The sequence below is a fragment of the Xenopus laevis genome, chromosome 8L (assembly GCF_017654675.1).
Source record: "Xenopus laevis strain J_2021 chromosome 8L, Xenopus_laevis_v10.1, whole genome shotgun sequence".
In the NCBI taxonomy this organism is placed as follows: Eukaryota; Metazoa; Chordata; class Amphibia; order Anura; family Pipidae; genus Xenopus; species Xenopus laevis.
In genome coordinates, this window is record NC_054385.1 from 117,519,875 (window position 1) to 117,536,917 (window position 17,043).

At 40.4% G+C, this 17,043-nt stretch overlaps 1 protein-coding gene across 2 annotated transcripts; it reads right to left on the minus strand.

Annotated features, from left to right (window-relative positions):
• Positions 1-525: 525 nt before the first annotated feature.
• Positions 526-14,813, minus strand: LOC108699063 (procathepsin L). 2 transcript variants are annotated; one of them, XM_041573465.1, is made up of 8 exons: positions 14,710-14,813; positions 14,387-14,551; positions 13,526-13,648; positions 8,739-8,888; positions 5,476-5,697; positions 4,763-4,928; positions 4,411-4,516; positions 526-804 (listed from the first exon to the last, which is right to left on the minus strand). In XM_041573465.1, exons 2-8 carry the CDS (start codon positions 14,516-14,518, stop codon positions 705-707), a joined length of 999 nt encoding a protein of 332 aa, XP_041429399.1. In that variant the 5' UTR covers positions 14,519-14,551; positions 14,710-14,813; the 3' UTR covers positions 526-704. The 2 variants fall into 2 exon arrangements, with proteins under 2 accessions (XP_041429399.1, XP_018086413.1); XM_018230924.2 differs by having other exon boundaries at positions 14,387-14,541; positions 14,710-14,780.
• Positions 14,814-17,043: the final 2,230 nt, after the last annotated feature.

The following is a 17,043-nucleotide window of genomic DNA, read 5'->3' on the forward strand; positions in this document are numbered from 1 at the left end:
TATCGAAATGTATCATGTAATGTCTCTCTAAAACTTCGACTTCCACCATTCGCCATCTAAAACGCTGCCGAATTGCTGTTTTAGCCTATGGGGGACCTCCTAGAACCCATTTGGAGTCAATTGGTGGACTTTGAAAAATGTAAGTTTTTGTTTGAAAATACATTGAATCAATTCGATTGAATATAAACTTACTTTGATTCAAACGATCGAATACAGCCTATTCACCTGCAGAAAAAAACTTTTTTTTTTAAGAATTTTGGTTGGTCTTTTTTTATTCAAATTTCAAAGTTATGGGAGTTCAAAAAAACTCCCATTACTTTGAAATAGACCCTTGATAAATCTGCCCCAAAATGTGTAGCATTACAGAGCATTTGTTTCTTAGATGGGGTCGATGACCCCATATGAGAGCTGAAAAGAGGCAAATAATTATAAAAAAAAAATGGAGACCAATTGAAAAGTTGCTTACAATTAGACATTCTATAACATGCTGAAAGTCAACGTAAAGGTGAACCACCTCTTTAGTCCTGTGTTGTGTGTAATTATGTGTATAACAGAAAAGGAATGTCTGCTTTGCTTCTGTAGAAGGAAATCTAGACATTTAGAAAACAAAACAAAAAACAACATTATCAAAAAATAAAACATTCAGGGAGAAATATTTACAGTAGGTAAAATCCCGTTCTATTCGATCTGACAGGCCTGGGGCGTTACACAATGGGATAGGCAGGTCTGGTGGCAATGCCACAGTGGTTGTCCCGATTTCGAGCCATTTTAATGTATCCCTTGTCTCCATAGTCTTCTCCCCAGCTGAAAGAAAGGCAAAAGGATTTTCGTTTCCAAAGCAATTGATGTAATAGAATCTTGCACATGTATTTTAGTGCAATTGTAATTGTAAGTGTTACACAGTCACAGCGATATCAATGAGCATACAACAGGGGTCAGTTAGCTGGTAGTACTGTGATGCACTTAGTTACACTGCCCTGCTGGCTCCTTCTATAGCTGAAACAATGCAGCAACCAGTCCCTGTTGTTTCCCATTTGAAGCTTTTTCCCTAAGGTAACTGTCATCTATATAGCCTTGGCCTAATGGTACCTCACAGAGTAAGACACAACTGGGGTTTTATAGTGAATAAAGTACCCCTTCTTGTAAAATATAATGATATTATAAGTTACCGAGGAGTTCCATGACCATATTAAAACACGAGGCCGAAGGCCAATGTTTTTATACAGGTCATGGAACTTTGAGGTAACTTCTAATATCCTCATATTTTGCAACTGGGGGTACTTTATTTATTATAATACACAAGTTTCAGCGAGTCATGTGACAGAAATGACATCAGAACTCACCGTTTATTAGTACATCATTTACAGGACATTCATGGCTCTTCTGTATTATATAGTGAATAAAGTACCCCCTCTTGTAAAATATGAGGATATTATAAGTTACCGAGGAGTTTCATGACCATATAAAAACACGAGGCCGAAGGCCGAGTGTTTTTATACAGGTCATGGAACTCCAAGGTAACTTCTAATATCCTCATATTTTACAACTGGGGGTACTTTATTTATTATAATACACAAATTTCAGTAAGTCATGTGACAGAAATGACATCAGAACTCACCGTTTATAACTGATGACATCAGAACTCACCGTTTATAAGGATATAATTTACAGGATATTCATGGTGTTTGTGTATTATAAGGATATAAATTACAGGATATTCATGACTCTTGTGTATTATATAGTATAATGGACACTGGTTATTACAAGCCATAAGCCATATGTAGGTTTACTCAAATACTGTGAGTGGCTGCTATCTAGTCTAGCCTAGTGTTGCATTGGTCAGCATGACCCATGAGTTTTTTGTGGGGGTTGGGAGGATTAAGGCTGGCACAGTACCTTCAAAGGTGTCTTGTGGGCAAAACTTTTAAAGGAAAACTATATCCCCGAACACTGTTGGTCTCTATAAAAAGATATTGCATGAAACAGCTCATATGTAAAATATACTTTTTTAGTAGTATGTGCCATTGGCTAATAATATATAGAAAATTGCCATTTTAAAAACTAAGGGCCTTCCCGCTGGATCCTACGATTCACGGTGCACACAAACAAACCACATGTTAGGTCACATGAGCCAATTAACAGACAGAGTTGTGACTTTTGCTTCCACACTTCTTCCTGTTACAGTTAGAGCTGTAGTATTTCTGGATAAGAGACGTAAAAGGACAATATTTACTTAAATGAATATTCCAGTTTGGTAAGATTCTTTAATATGTCACTTAATTTGATATAAATTATCTGTTGCTTAAATGCTCATTTTGGGGGTATAGTTTTCCTTTAAGGCTCATTTCGTCATGTGACATTATCATCTATTAAAGAAACCAGCAAAAAGCCCATTCCTCATGACAGGGGGTGGGTCAGGCGTGGGTTTTTAAAAACTTTTAAAATTTTGTCCAGGTCGAGATTGATGCTGAGAAGGGACAGTGGCAAGAGCAGAGTATACCTTTGAATTACTGATTTGTTACAGGTTGTTCTTGCCTTGTGAAAGTCCTAATGTTATTGCTGCATGAAGGTTGGCCTGGACAGTGTGAATGCTCTCATGCAAGGCTCCATATTAAAGGAATTGTTAAGTGTAAAAATAAAAACTGGGTAAATAGATAGGCTGTACAAAATAAAAAATGTTTCTAATATAGTTAGTTAGGCAAAAATGTAATGTATAAAGGCTGGAGTGACTGGATGTGTAACATAATAGCCAGAACACTACTTCCTGCTTTTCAGCTCTCTTAGTTTACACTGACTGGTTACCCTGGTTATCAGGTAGTAACCAATCAGTGGCTTGAGGGGAGCCACATGGGTCATATCTATTGCTTTTGAATCGGAGCTGAATGCTGAGGATCAATTACAAACTCACTGAATAGATATGTACCATGCGACCCCCCTTCAAGTCGCTGACTAACTCAGAGTTATAGAGTTAACTAACTATATTAGAAACATTTTTTATTTTGTACAGCCAATTTACCCAGTTTTTATTTTTACACTGAACAATTCCTTTAAGCCAGTCCTATAAGTGTCCCTGATTGACTAGTAGTTACTGTCAGCCATTTCCTATTCAAATTTGAAGTTTGTGATTAGTTTGTACAAACGTTAATAGATATGCAATACGGGAGAGAAGGAGAGAGTCTGAGCGTCCACTAAAGCATCGCTTATAAAGAAACAGTAGCGTCAAAAAACAAAAGTGTTTTAAAGTAATGAAAATAAAACACAGTGTTGCCCTGCACTGGTAAAACTGCTGTGTTTGCTTCAGAAACACTACTATTGTTTATATAAATAAGCTGCTGTGTAGCAATGGGGGCAGTCATTCAAAGGAGAAAAGGCTCAGGTTACACAGCAGATGGCAAATAAGCTCCGTCTGTCTAATGGTGTTATCTGTTATCCACTATTTAACCTGTGCCATATAGCCATTTTGCAATTTCCGCCATTGCTACACAGCAGCTTATTTATATAAACAATAGTAGTGTTTCTGAAGCAAACAGATCAGTTTCACCAGTGCAGGGCAACAGTACATGATATTTTCATTACTTTAAAACACTTTTATTTTTTGACTTTACTGTTTCTATAACAGCTTTCTCCCGTAAAACCTAGCCCCAGGTCCCTGCTTAGTTAGTACTTACAGGATCCTCAGTGTGCAGTCGCGTGATATTGTTTCTCCGGCAGTCCTGCCTCTCTGGGCTGGTATTCACTCATAATGGAGTCCTGTTTCTGCGATCCCCTTGGCTTCCTCGTGTTCCACTTCTCGTGCATCTTCCCTTAACTTCCTAACGCTCCCGTCTCTCCTTCAAATCCACACTGGGAGCTGGTAGTGCAGAACTGACAAACCACCAGCTCCCAGCGTGGATTTGAAGGAGAGACAGGAGCGTTAGGAAGTGAAGACGCACAAGCAGTGGAACACGAGGAAGACGACGGGATTTCAAAAACAGGACTCGATTACCAGTCCAGAGAGGCAGAACCGCCGGAAAAACAATATCACGCAATCGCACACTGAGGATCCTGTAAGTAACAACTAAGCAGGGACCCGGTGCTAGGTTTTACGGGAGCGCACATTGGTTTTTCCTGTTTCCCTTTTTGTTTTATTGAGGTGAAATACAGAGAAGAGGATTGGCAGCCTGCCTGTCTTAAGTTAAATTCTGGGATACCCACGGGACTACTTAGGACAAAAGTAAAACCGTCTGGTTGTTAATGCAACTATTGATGGTGGGATAGCGTTTATTGCAGGAAGCGCATACAAACCATACTTCTTTCCTGGGGTGGAATCCCTATTGTGCATCCACTAATTATATTTGCGCATGGTGTAAACTAAGCTTATAGATGTATACAGGGGCTACAAAACTTCATTTAGCTTTCCATATATCTTACCTGTTCTTAACCAGCCAGTAATATTGACCATTCTCAATACTATATCCAACCACTAGGACAGCATGGTTTAATGTTTTGGTGCTGCAATATGGATCATAATAAATACCTGAAATTCACAAGAATGTAAAAGTGAACCTGATTTCTTGGCGTGCTGTATAACTCGCTGGCACATGAACACATATATACTGTATGGCACCAACACATCACACCTTCCAGAGACTGTTTTTGTTTTCACATCAGTCCCTGCCCCAATGACTTCCAATGTTCCTACCCCACCCAAAAAGACAATGGGACAGTTTTACACAAGTCTTATACAGAGACAGTACAATATTACACAGGCTCCGGTACCCACCTGACTTGTACATACGGAACCCTTGATGACTGGCATCTATATCAACATACACGGGTCCTATAGTTCCCACAGCTTTCTTTAGAATAGTTTCATTGCGAGCAGGTAGACGTTGGAAATCCTTTATAAGTCCAACATTACTTGGCTCCTTGTTTTTGCACTGTCCCTCCTGGTGGGGAATAGGGAGAAGAACAGACTCATTATCAGTCATTATCTGCCCCATCTATAAATCAGAGAAAGGTATATAAATGCCTTGCCTGCAATTAGACATTCAATATATAGTCAGTGATTCCAAAGTGTGGCCATTAAATGATGAAAATAACATAAAAATCACTCAATCAGTGTGTGGCCAGTTGTAGAGTATCTTCTATGTGATTGTTATTCAGTATCTTAGTAACTTTACAGGTATGGGATCCGTTATCCGGAAACCCGGTATCCAGAAAGCTCAGAATGGCCGTCTCCCATGGACTCCATTTTATTCAAATAATCCAAATTTTTAAAAATGATTTCCTTTCTTTCTGTAATAATAAAACAGTAGCTTATACTTGATCCCAACTAATCCTTATTGGAAGCAAAACCAGCCTATTTGGTTTATTTAATGTTTACATGATTTTCTAATAGACTTAAGGTATGAAGATCCAGATTATGGAAAGATCCATTACCTGGAAAACCCAAGGTCCCGATCATTCTGGATAACAGGTTCTATACAGTATTACCTTTGCTTTATAAGGGTAGTCGGATTCCTCCATAACTCCATATTTCTTCATGTATGTGAAAGAAGAATTGGAAGTTCCCCCTTTACAGCCGTTGTTTCCATACATGTAGGAACAATCCACCAGGTTCTGTGGGCTGAAAATGACCAGCGTGCCTGTCTTCATTTTCCATTGGCATTCCAGAGCCCCCACGCTAGCGAAAGCATAGCAAGAGCCGCATGATCCCTGTTGGGGTTCATAAGAGAGTTGAAAGGGATTGAACTCTTTCTTTTAAAGGAACAGTATAGTATAAAAATAAAAACTGGGTAAATAGATAGGATGTGCAAAATATTTTTATTTTCTGATATAGTTAGTAAGCCAAAAATTTAATTTTTAAAGGCTGGAGTGACTGGATGTCTAACATAATAGCCAGAACACTACTTCCTGCTTTTCAGCTCTCTTACTCTGAGTTAGTCAGTGACTTGAAGGGGGGCCACATGGGACATAACTGTGCAGTGAGTTTGCAATTGATCCTCAGCATTCAGCTCAGATTCAAATGCAACAGGGGTCTAGTGGTCTTTGTAGATAACACGTTGTCTAATTCTGGGCAGTGTCATTCTGTGGCTACTAAAGCAAATAAAGTTCTGTCTTGCATAAAAAAGGGCATTAACTCAATTATGCCTCTTTATAGGTCCCTGGTGAGGCCTCATCTGGAGTATGCACTGCAGTTTTGGACTCCAGTCCTTAAGAGGGATATAAATGAGCTGGAGAGAGTGCAGAGACTAAGTGCAACTAAACTGGTTAGAGGGATGGAAGACTTAAATTATGAGGGGAGACTGTCAAGGTTGGGGTTGTTTTCTCTGGAAAAAGAAGCTTGCAAGGGGACACGATTACACTTTACAAGTACATTAGAGGACATTATAGACAAATAGCAGGGGACCTTTTTACCCATAAAGTGGATCACCGTACCAGAGGCCTCCCCTTTAGACTAGAAGAAAAGAACTTTCATTTGAAGCAACGTAGGGGGTTCTTCACAGTCAGGACAGTGAGGTTGTGGAATGCACTGCCGGGTGATGTTGTGATGCTGATTCAGTTAATGACTATAAGAATGGCTTGGTTGATTTCTTGGACAGACATAATATCAAAGGCTATTGTGATACTAAACTCTATAGTTAGTATAGGTATGGGTATATAGAATTTAATTAAAAGTAGGGAGGGGTGTGTGTATGGATGCTGGGTTTTCATTTGGAGGGGTTGAACTTGATGGACTTTGTCTTAATTCAACCCAATTTAACTATGTAACTATGTAACAGTTATGACCCATGTGCCTTCCCCCCCCTCAAGTGTCTGATTGGTTACTGCCTGGTAACCAATCAGTGGAAGGCAGGAGAGCTGCAAAGCAGGAAGTAGTGTTCTGGCTATTATGTTACACATCCAGTCACTTCAGCCTTTATACATTACATTTTGGCTAACTAACTATATTAGATAAAAAAAGATTGCACAGCAATATATATACTCTCTGCTAAAATAAAATAAATATTTCCCTTTACTATTGGGGTTAACACTGGAGACCTACCTTTCTTGGTCCTGCTCAACACAGCATGTTTGCTGGGGTAGCGCATTGTGCTAAACTCACCCTTTATTCTCACAGCTTTATATTTAGAAGAAAGTGGAGTTCCTATGTTATTGTATTATAACTGTATTATTAATATTACTGTTCTTTTTATATTGTAAAGAATATCCCTTTTGCTATTATAGAATAATCCCTATAGTCATCTGAGTCCTGACTATTTCATTTGAAGCTAAATCCTGGAGTGAGAAAGTAAACGCCATTTTGTCTGTTCTGCCTGCCATGAAAATTAAACTATCGCGAAAATTTTAATTTAATATAAACTTCATCATACTGAAATAAGAAAATTTCTAAATACAATCAGTTAAAAAATCTGTACTGTTTCTGACAGTTAATCTTCACTATCCCTCTCCCAGCATCTGTTTCTCTTCATTCTGTCTTCATGCAGCAGTTGGGTGTCAGATATTCATTGACAGTTAGATCCAATGGGGCAAATTCACTAAGATGCGAAGTTGCGCCAGGCGCAACTTCGCCGCACTTCGCCGCTCTTCGCCAGGCGTAGTTTTGCCAGCGCTCCACAAATTCACTTAAATCTGAAGTTGCGCTCAGGGGTAGCGTAAGGTTGCGAAGTTGCGCTAGTGTTGATTCGCTAAGTAAAGCGAAGTTACGCTAGCGAAGGCTAATTTGCATACGGCGCCAAATTCAAATTTCAATGGAGGAATACGTATCAGCACTACAAATGCCTAGAAAACCTTCAAATCATCAAATAAAAATTTTATTTTACCCTACACATGTGCCCACTGTCTAGGTAAGTTGCCATGAGTCAGGAAATGTAGGGGGGGAAGGAGGGGAGCCCCAAAAAAAATTTCGATCTTTTTCAGCCTATCACCCATAATGTAGAAAACACGCCAGCGTTTTTTGGGACTTAGAAAAAATTTTGACTTTTTTTGAAACAATCCCTATCTACTCTATTGCGCTTCGCCTGGTCTGAGGTGGCGAAGGAAGTCTAGCGTAAAAGGTAGCGTTCAGTACACTGCGCAAGTTAGTGAATTTGCGTAGTTACGTCGCTAGCGAAAATTCGCCTGGCGTAAGGGTGCGAAGTAACACTAGCGAAACTACGCCAGCGTTCGTTAGTGAATTTGCGCAGTAACGAAAATGCCAAATGCTAGCGAATTAACGCTAGCGTTCGGCGCTTCGGCGCTTAGTGAATTTGCCCCAATATATCTTATAGGTGGGCTCCTTTTGCCTAGAAGATGTGGGCCCAAACCACCACCACTCCCCGCACATTCCACTGTGGAACACACGGCCATCTTTAATTACAGTGAAGTACTGGAAGTAGTGCAGTGAAGCTGGGGTGGCTTTGGCTAGTGGAAGAGCAGTAGTGGAGCTGGTTGGCTGGTGGAAGTAGTTGATAAATGTTACAAAATAGGAACATGCCAAGGACTATTATTTCCTGCATCAGAGAATCAAAACCAGCAGATGACCCTGGACATGGGTAACTTTGATTGCAAACTGATTGCATTTGAGTCAACTGCATTTGAGTAACTGAATTCTCTTGAAGTGTCTCCAACATGTCACTTTTTAACTATGACAACTGCCTGTGCTGTGTGTATATAGAGATTTATTGTGCACTACAAGGGATATTACTTCTCTGTAGTATAGATGCGCATAGATGTGATATAAGATATATTTATACTGTATACTGACACACACATACCTGACGTCTCACAGGGGTGACACAGCCTTTGCTTCTCCAGTCTATTGATGCCGGTGTCTTAGTCCTTAATAACTCATGTGGTACATCGTTCATGTTGGCCAATGAATGGTCAGTGTTACCTGTCATTGTTGCAGCCACCTCCTCGCCTGTCTGGCACAGAATAGCAATACATGTTACACTCTTAGCATAACATTAGGATTGCCACAAGTAAAATATATAGGCAAAGGACAAAGAACTCTAGAGGCCCAAAAGGAGAGCGTGTATAAGAGGGAGAACTGAGGAGGAAATCCTTAGAGAAAGGAGGTGCTTTTATCCTACCTACAGGAGCCAACCGTGAACATTAAAGAAGAACTAAAGCCTAACTAAAGAAGTAGCTAGAAATGTTGTACATTGTGTTTTGTGCTTCTGTACCAGCCCAAAGCAACAACGGCCCTTTAGCAGTAAAGATCTGTGTCTCCAAAGATGCCCCAGTAGCTCCCCATCTTTTTTTGCTGCTGTCACTTTCTGAGCTTAGGGACCAACTCACAATATATAATACACATAGAATAGAAATGTCACAATATAAGGCTGATTAGTAATTAATACAGATAATTACTACATGACAGCACAGAAACCAGTGCAATTAGCATCAGAATTTAATAATCAGCCCTGTAGCATCAGCTTATATTACAGGCCAACCTTATTTTCTGCTGGATAATTAGTGACGAGCCCTAAGCTTAGCTTCTCAACAGCTGCTCAGAGCCCACTGAGCATGTGAGTGTCACAGACACTTTCCAAGATGGTGACCCCCTGTGACAAGTTTGAAGTCCTGGATCATTGCTGCAATTGACAAGCTGAAACTTTAGGCTGGCTGATTTATCTAATGTGAGTACGTCTATGAGTGCCCCACGATATGGAAGCTGCCAATGGAAGGTACTGGCAGAAATACAGGCTCCTGAGATCACCACAATACACATATTAAAGTTTAATGGGGACAGGTGTTACTACCAGGGAGCTGTTAAGTGTTATAGGGGTGAAACTATGCATTGGCGAGACAGTGCCATTATACTTAAACCTAGAGTTGTTAAAAGGGGACCTGTCACCCATAAAAATTATTCAAAATCCTATTTTATCACATTAGTCAAGCAAAATGAATTTTAATTACACTATATAAATTATTTTAATCTTGCTTCCTTTAGTCTGGAATTTCAAAATGATAGCAAGCAGGCAGGAGACATTTTGTGGACACTGTTATTAAGACAAGCCTTGCATCATCACAGAATCTTGTTTGTGCACCAGAATGGGGGACCTGATGTCCATCCCCATGCCCTGGTCACACAATTAAATGGTAAAGATAATGGGGGAATGTGTGGAGAGCAGTGACATCTAGGAAGTGCTGAATGGAAAGTGAAAGTAATTGTCTGCCCCGCCTCTATGCCCAGGGCTGAGATTTTTAAACAGTTTACAACTGCTATGAACGCTTTAATAAAAAATATAATTTGGATTTCATGTTTAATTTGAAAAGGACTTTTATTATACAGATTTTTGTGTCTGGGTGACAGGTCCACTCTACAATGGACTGTCCTATTTAATACAAGTCTTTGTTCTGTTTTGTCTGTTTCCTAATGGTACTGAGGACCCCTGGTTGGAGGAACCAATCATTGATGTACCAGCCTCTCAAACCTTCCCATGTGCCAGTAAAATGGTTACACAAACAGTCTAAAATGTAGAATATTAGGCTCTTTGTGTAGAGATGGCACAAATCTGCCCTGGGAAACGTATTTCCTGCTCTCAAGAGAAGTGCAATAGCAATGGCAGTGGCTTATGGGATGTGTATAGAGGGGCTAATGTTAGCAATGGCTGCTGCACAGCTTCTATATACCTACGACAGATACTTCTCCTAAGATCAGAAGAATTTGGACCTAATAAGCAGGGGCGCTCCACCAATGAGGCGAGTTGAGACACTCGCCTCAGGCGGCAGCGCCCCCCTGGTTGCCAGGGGCGGCAAAAATGCCGCTCCTGGTAACTAAGAGCCGAATTTCCGGTTTTCAAACCGGAAATTCGTCTCTTCTAGCGCAGAGAGCGCTATCGCGCTCTCTGCACGTATCGTCGCGGACCGCCCCTGCCCTCTCTGGCGCTATAAAGGTTAGTGCCGGGAGGAGGGAAGGGGGGCGGCGAAAGAAGGCCGCCTCAGGCGGCATTATACCAAGAATCGCCCCTGCTAATAAGTTCTATTTACTCCCCACCTATTCTTTACTGTTGTACATCTATTTGATAGTAAAATGCTTTACCTCCCCTTTTTTAGCTGTTGTATGAGTGTCGTTGCACAGAATCACTGCTTCTTTTATAAATCATATGAAACAGATTTAGTATTGATGTGGCATTTATTCATATTTCTGTCAATACATGTGCAGGTTAATAAATCCCTTTAAACCCCTACACGACCAGTTCCTTCAGTTACTAGGCAAAATGGCTCATGTTTATTTACATATATATGTAATTTGCCACAGGTATGATGACCACATTCAGTCACACTTTCAGAATGCCCTATCCCAAGCAACTTTGGAATTTGTCTTCATTATTTGCTTTTTTTATAGTTTTTTTTATTTATTTGCTTTTCTCTTCTACCTCTTACCAGCTTTCAAATGAAAAGGGGGTCACTGACCCCAGCAGCCAAGAAACTATTGCTCTGAGAGGCTACTATTTCATTGCTATTGTTACTTTTTATTACTTATCTTTCTATGCAGACCCTCTACTTCATATTCCCATCTCTAGTTCAAACCCCTGACTAGATGCTAGGGTAACTAAGACCCTAGCAACCAGATTGTTGTTGAAATACCCAAATGCATAGCTGCTGAACAAAAAGCTAAGTAACTGTAAAACCATAAAAAATTTAAAGAAAATGAAAACCAATGGCACATTGTTTCAGAATATCAATGTGTGGCCACCTTTACTCTTTGGCCATCATCTTCTGATTCAGATGGATGAGTCAGGGGAGCCTGATGTCAACACAACCCAGTTAAGAGTTCTGCCCTGGAGGTACAAGCCCTCTAGAGAAAGTCAGGGGCTTGTTGTTATCATAGAATGCTCTAGGACAGTGCTGTCCAACTTCTATGGTACCGAGGGCCGGAATTTTTCTAATGTACATGGTGGAGGGCCGATAACGGAAGCCAGTGTTAGCCACTCCCTGTTTTAGACCACACCCACTTTAAACCACACCCATGTTACCGCAAGACCATGTCCACATTAATAGCACACCAAAAAAACAAATGGTTGGTGCTCACTGCAGGGATCACGGCTAGGGAACTAGGGGTCGGCAGAGTAGGCAGCTGTCTAGGGCGCCATCATTGAGGGGCGCACTTTTAAAGGGGATTTTTTTTAGTTTTTTTAATTCTTTAGTTTTTGTCAAACGTTTATTTAATACTTTGTTTCAGTAATCATGGTCACCCAGTTGGGTGGAATCAATTTCCTTCAACTTCTCCCTCGTGCCGGCAAGTAACAGATCCTGCTGTGCGGTGCAGCACAATGTGCGTATACGCGTCAATGACGTCACTGATGTGTTGGATGACAGAGAGAGAGGCAGAGAGCTGGCGGCCTACTTGGTGTGGCTCTTGCTGCTCTCAGCCTTGCACATATGATGGCTGCTGGAGGACAGTATGATGGATGGCTGCTGAGCTTGCTGGTACAGGTATAGGGGGCAGTAATATAAATGAAAAAGTGTTGTACATTTTCTTGCTCTCTTTATTTAAAAACCATCATGGTAAGGAGGGAAATGGTAATGCAAGACAGGAGGGCACTGATTGAAGCTCTTGCCTGGGGTGCCGAACTACCTTGTGCCTTCCCTGGCAAGGATGTCACTCATATGTGAAAAAAGTTGTCATATCAAGACATACCCATAAATCCATATGCCTCCTCCTCCCCTGTGTATAATACAGTACCCCAGCATATGATTAAACACCTTAGGGGCCACTAACAATAATTTTCAATTGCTAACAAACCCACAGAACAAATACCAAAGTATGACACACACAGGGAGCATAGGGAAGGCAGAACAGAGCAGGAGACAGGAATCAGGACCAGTCTAATATGTACTACATACAGTGACACAGAGCTGGTGCCCTATTAGCATTTTGTATAAAGTGTGAACAGGTGAGCAATGTAGGCAGTTTCAGTCTGGGTCTCAGGTGGAACAGTACAGGGTTTATGATATAAACAATAGAGGTGTCACAAGTGTGAACAATACAGGGGGATCACAGGTGTGAACAATACAGGGGATTAGTCTGAATTTGAGGTTTAAACAATGCAGGGGCCAGTCAATCTCTGTGGTGATATCTTTTAAAGTTTACATATGGTAATCAGACACAGCAGGCAGACTTTGATGTGGAGGGCCATATAAGGGGGGGGTCGGCCCGCGAGCTGCCAGTTGGACAGCCCTTGCTGTGCAGCCAGGAAGTTTTACACTAGCATGTATGGGACCTGTTATCCAGAATGCTCGGGACATGGGGTTTTCCGATAACGGATCTTTCCATGATTTGGATCTTCATACCTTAAGTCAACTAGAAAATCATGTAAACATTAAATAAACCCAAAAGGCTGGTTATGCTTCCAATAAAGATTAATGATATCATACTTTGGATCAAGTACAAGCTACAGCTTTATTATTACAGAGAAAACCGAAATAATTTTATAAAATTTGGATTCATCGGATAAAATGGAGTCTATGGGAGACGCCCTTTGTGGATAACAGGTTTCCAGATAACAGAACCTATACCTGTACTAAAACGTGTATAGAAAGTTGGAGATCTTACCATATCTCCCAGATGGTTCATTCCAACATCATAAGTGTGGAGTCCCAAGGAATATTCCAAGTTATGGACTCTGATAAAATTCAGTGTCTCCTCCCAGATGGTCCTTCTTGCATGTTCCTCCTCCTGTGAATTGTAAGGTGCTCTTTAAGTATATTAAAACTAACTTGCAAACACTGATGGTGAACTGAATAAATGCAGTTGCTTATACCAACCAGTTATAAAATATAACTGTGATAATACCTAGTGGTCTAGTCGGGCAGTGTCCTTTTCTGTGAAACAATGACTGTGACCTTGGCTTTTGTTCTATGTTTTGGGATACATTACAATAACAATGTGGTATATCCCAAAAATTAGGTTGTCTTGATCCCATCTACCCAGGCTGGACTGAGATCTCATTAACTACAAATTTGCAGCAATTACCAGGTATAATATGTAATGGTGGGCTAGGGCTGGAAGTTTCAAACCAGAAAGCTAATTGGGGAGAAATCTTGGAAAGATGTATATTTGATTACTTGATAATCCTGGAATCCGAATCTTTGGTTTAAATTTATTTTGGGGAAACACTTGGGTTTTGCCATAACCATTATAGAAATGACGGCTGAATTACTGATAAAACAGTATTTTCATTTGCCTTTAACTTCTTATGAACCAAAGGTTGGGGGACACACGTTTGACCTCAGTAGTAAACACGTCTGCTACTTAAAAAGGGCTCTAATTCTCATAACTTCCTACCCTTTCCACTATGGTAGGGTGCCCAAATCATCAGGAACACCTATACAAATGGATTATGGTGGGATGCAGGGTTTGCAAAGTCCTTGGACATTTTAGATAAGGAAAAAATTGTGAAAACATTTCCCTTACCGCATCCTTATAGGTCTTCTGGTGAGTTTTAACCCACAGCTGCCAGTGAGAGTCCAGGGTGGGATCAGGGGCCGAGTGAGCCGGGATCAATAGGGAAAACAGAGACACAAGGAATATGGTGGATGGTCCCATGGTCTTCCAGATGCACTAGAAACCTAAAGGCAACTAAAGCAACATAATAAAACTCTCATATGTTCCATTTGGAAAAAAAAAGTTGTTTTTTTGTCTAAACAAAGACAAATAGAGGAATATATAAGAGTGAGTGTGCATGAGAATTGTATAGCATAGACTGGGTGAATAAGATGAGAAAAGAGTCACTCTACCTGCAAAGTGAGAAGAAGATCCTGGGAAGCAGGAGAACTTTCCAACAGCCCATTGTGCAGCCAACCTTCTGCTTTATATACTGATTTGTCTGGGGGAAGGGGGGTTCTTGCGTTCCCCTCAAACAGGAATCTGTTGCAAATATCAGTACAAAATGACATGACTGATAAGAACAACTGACTTTGGGTTTGGGTGTGACTGGTCTGGATAGCTGCCATATTTTGGTTTAAAGAAATAAGTTCACATTTGGTGAGCTATTGTCTATTTGGTCTGTAATCACTCTGTTAGCAGGGCCCTTGCCTCCAGGGTGCCTTATAACTCCTGTCACTGAGCTGAGTACCTTGTCAACATATAGCATTGAATCCCAATGGTCCTCAGACCCAAAACCACCATCAGGGGCAGAGAAGGTACTTCAGTCAGGATTCCCATGACAGAGGGGGCTTCTGATGAAGTGGGAGAGGTTATGGTCAATCATGGGTCACGTTTTATCATAATCAAGGAGAGACTGCAGTGGAACAGGGGTATTCTCTTATTTAAGAGGCTTTTGTCATTGGGGCTGTGGTTATGGATAGAACAAACTGAATCAGTCCCCAGTTACCCCTGTTCTTCTACAAGATTGGGGAAGGTACCATAGTGGCACAATTGGGACTTTCTCTGGACGTTCGTCCATTGAATATACTTACTTTTCTTGTGCTGATTGGTTAGTCCAGTTAGATTTAATAATGTTTTATCAAAGTCTAAATATATCATATAAGCAGCCTTACCCTGATCTACTTTATTTACCTCCCTGCCGAACCATATCAGATATCTATAACACAGGCAATCCTACATCATATCCTGAAGAGAATCTAACTAACTCTAGACCTTGTGATTACTATAATCTTTGATATTCTGCTGGTTCAAGAAGCCAGCCAAAGCCCTCTTAAAGGTATTATTAGAATCTGTTGTCCTACCTCACCCAGGTAGGGTGGGAAAAACCACCTGTGCTGCTTCAAATAAAAGTTCCTCAAAAGCAACCCCTACTTATTAATATCCTTCTTAAGGATTGGAGCCCAAAACTGCACTATTTACTCAAGGTGGGGCTTTACCAGGAACCACTAAAGAAGTAAAATTGTGTTGTCATCACTTTCCTATATCTTCAGGTGTGTTTTCACAACAGGTGTCAGGCTTACGGGTGTCTTATGTCTTGGTCATCATATCTTATTCCTTTAATAAATCCACATTAGCTTACATCTACCCACGCTGATAAATATGAATCCAAATGTTTTACAATGAAACTGCTCAAACGTTTTAAATGCTCTGCTAAATCTATAGATAGACTTTGGCACTTCTTTACCAGCTGAAAAACACCAGAGAATAGCCATCTAAGAGTGGAAGTTAGTAATAAGTGCAGGGCCAGAGGGTAGAAGCGTCTGCCGTCCAGCTGCTAGTATAGCTTAAACTGCCCCATGGTCTACTGTATATAAAAAGTTTCACTAGCACACCACCTTTAAACCCTTATAGAGAGAGCTGAGAGATATAAGTCCCATTAAACAGTATTTATCTTTTAAATAGAACAAAATAGAAGATACAATTAGACACAATAAGTGCTTTTAAATGGCATGTAAAGGCAAAAAAATAAAATCCCATTTTTACTTTCTTTAATGAAAAAGAAACCTGAATATACTTTAATTAAAAAATATGTATCGTTTTTATAAGAAACCTGACTGTATGCAGTGAAATTCTCCCTTCATTTACTGCTGTGGATAGGAATTGTCAGACAGTCCCTAACTGCTGTGCAGGGAAACAATCATACTTATGAACAGCAGGGGGAGTTACTTACTTCCCACCCATGCAGAACTCAAGCAGCTTTGTTTGTTTCCCTGTAGAGCAGGATTGGATTTTATTTTACTGGGGATCCAACTCCAGCTGCAGGAGACAAAGATCATGGAGCCAGATTTAAACAGATAAACTGGAATTCTATTTGGAGGATTATTTTGCTGCAGCCACTGGTTCTGCAGAGTTGGAGAAAGTTTGTATTAAACAATACAAAAACTATAAAATCAATATTAGATTACACGACAACACAGGAACCAGTGCAGTCTGTATATTCTGATTTTCAGTCTTGCTGTATCGGCTTCTGAAGACGATATTTGACTTGTGCTGTTTTGATAATTTATGAAGATCCCTAAGCAGCCCAGACCACACTGAGCATGTGCACAGTCTTGGTCTTGCAAAGATGTTTAACAAAGTTACAAGATGGGGACCCCCTGTGGCCGGTCGTTGAAAGCATAAATCATTTGTTTTATTAGGCTTGTGCTGCAGTAACTTCATGTTTATGTTTAGTATACAAAATA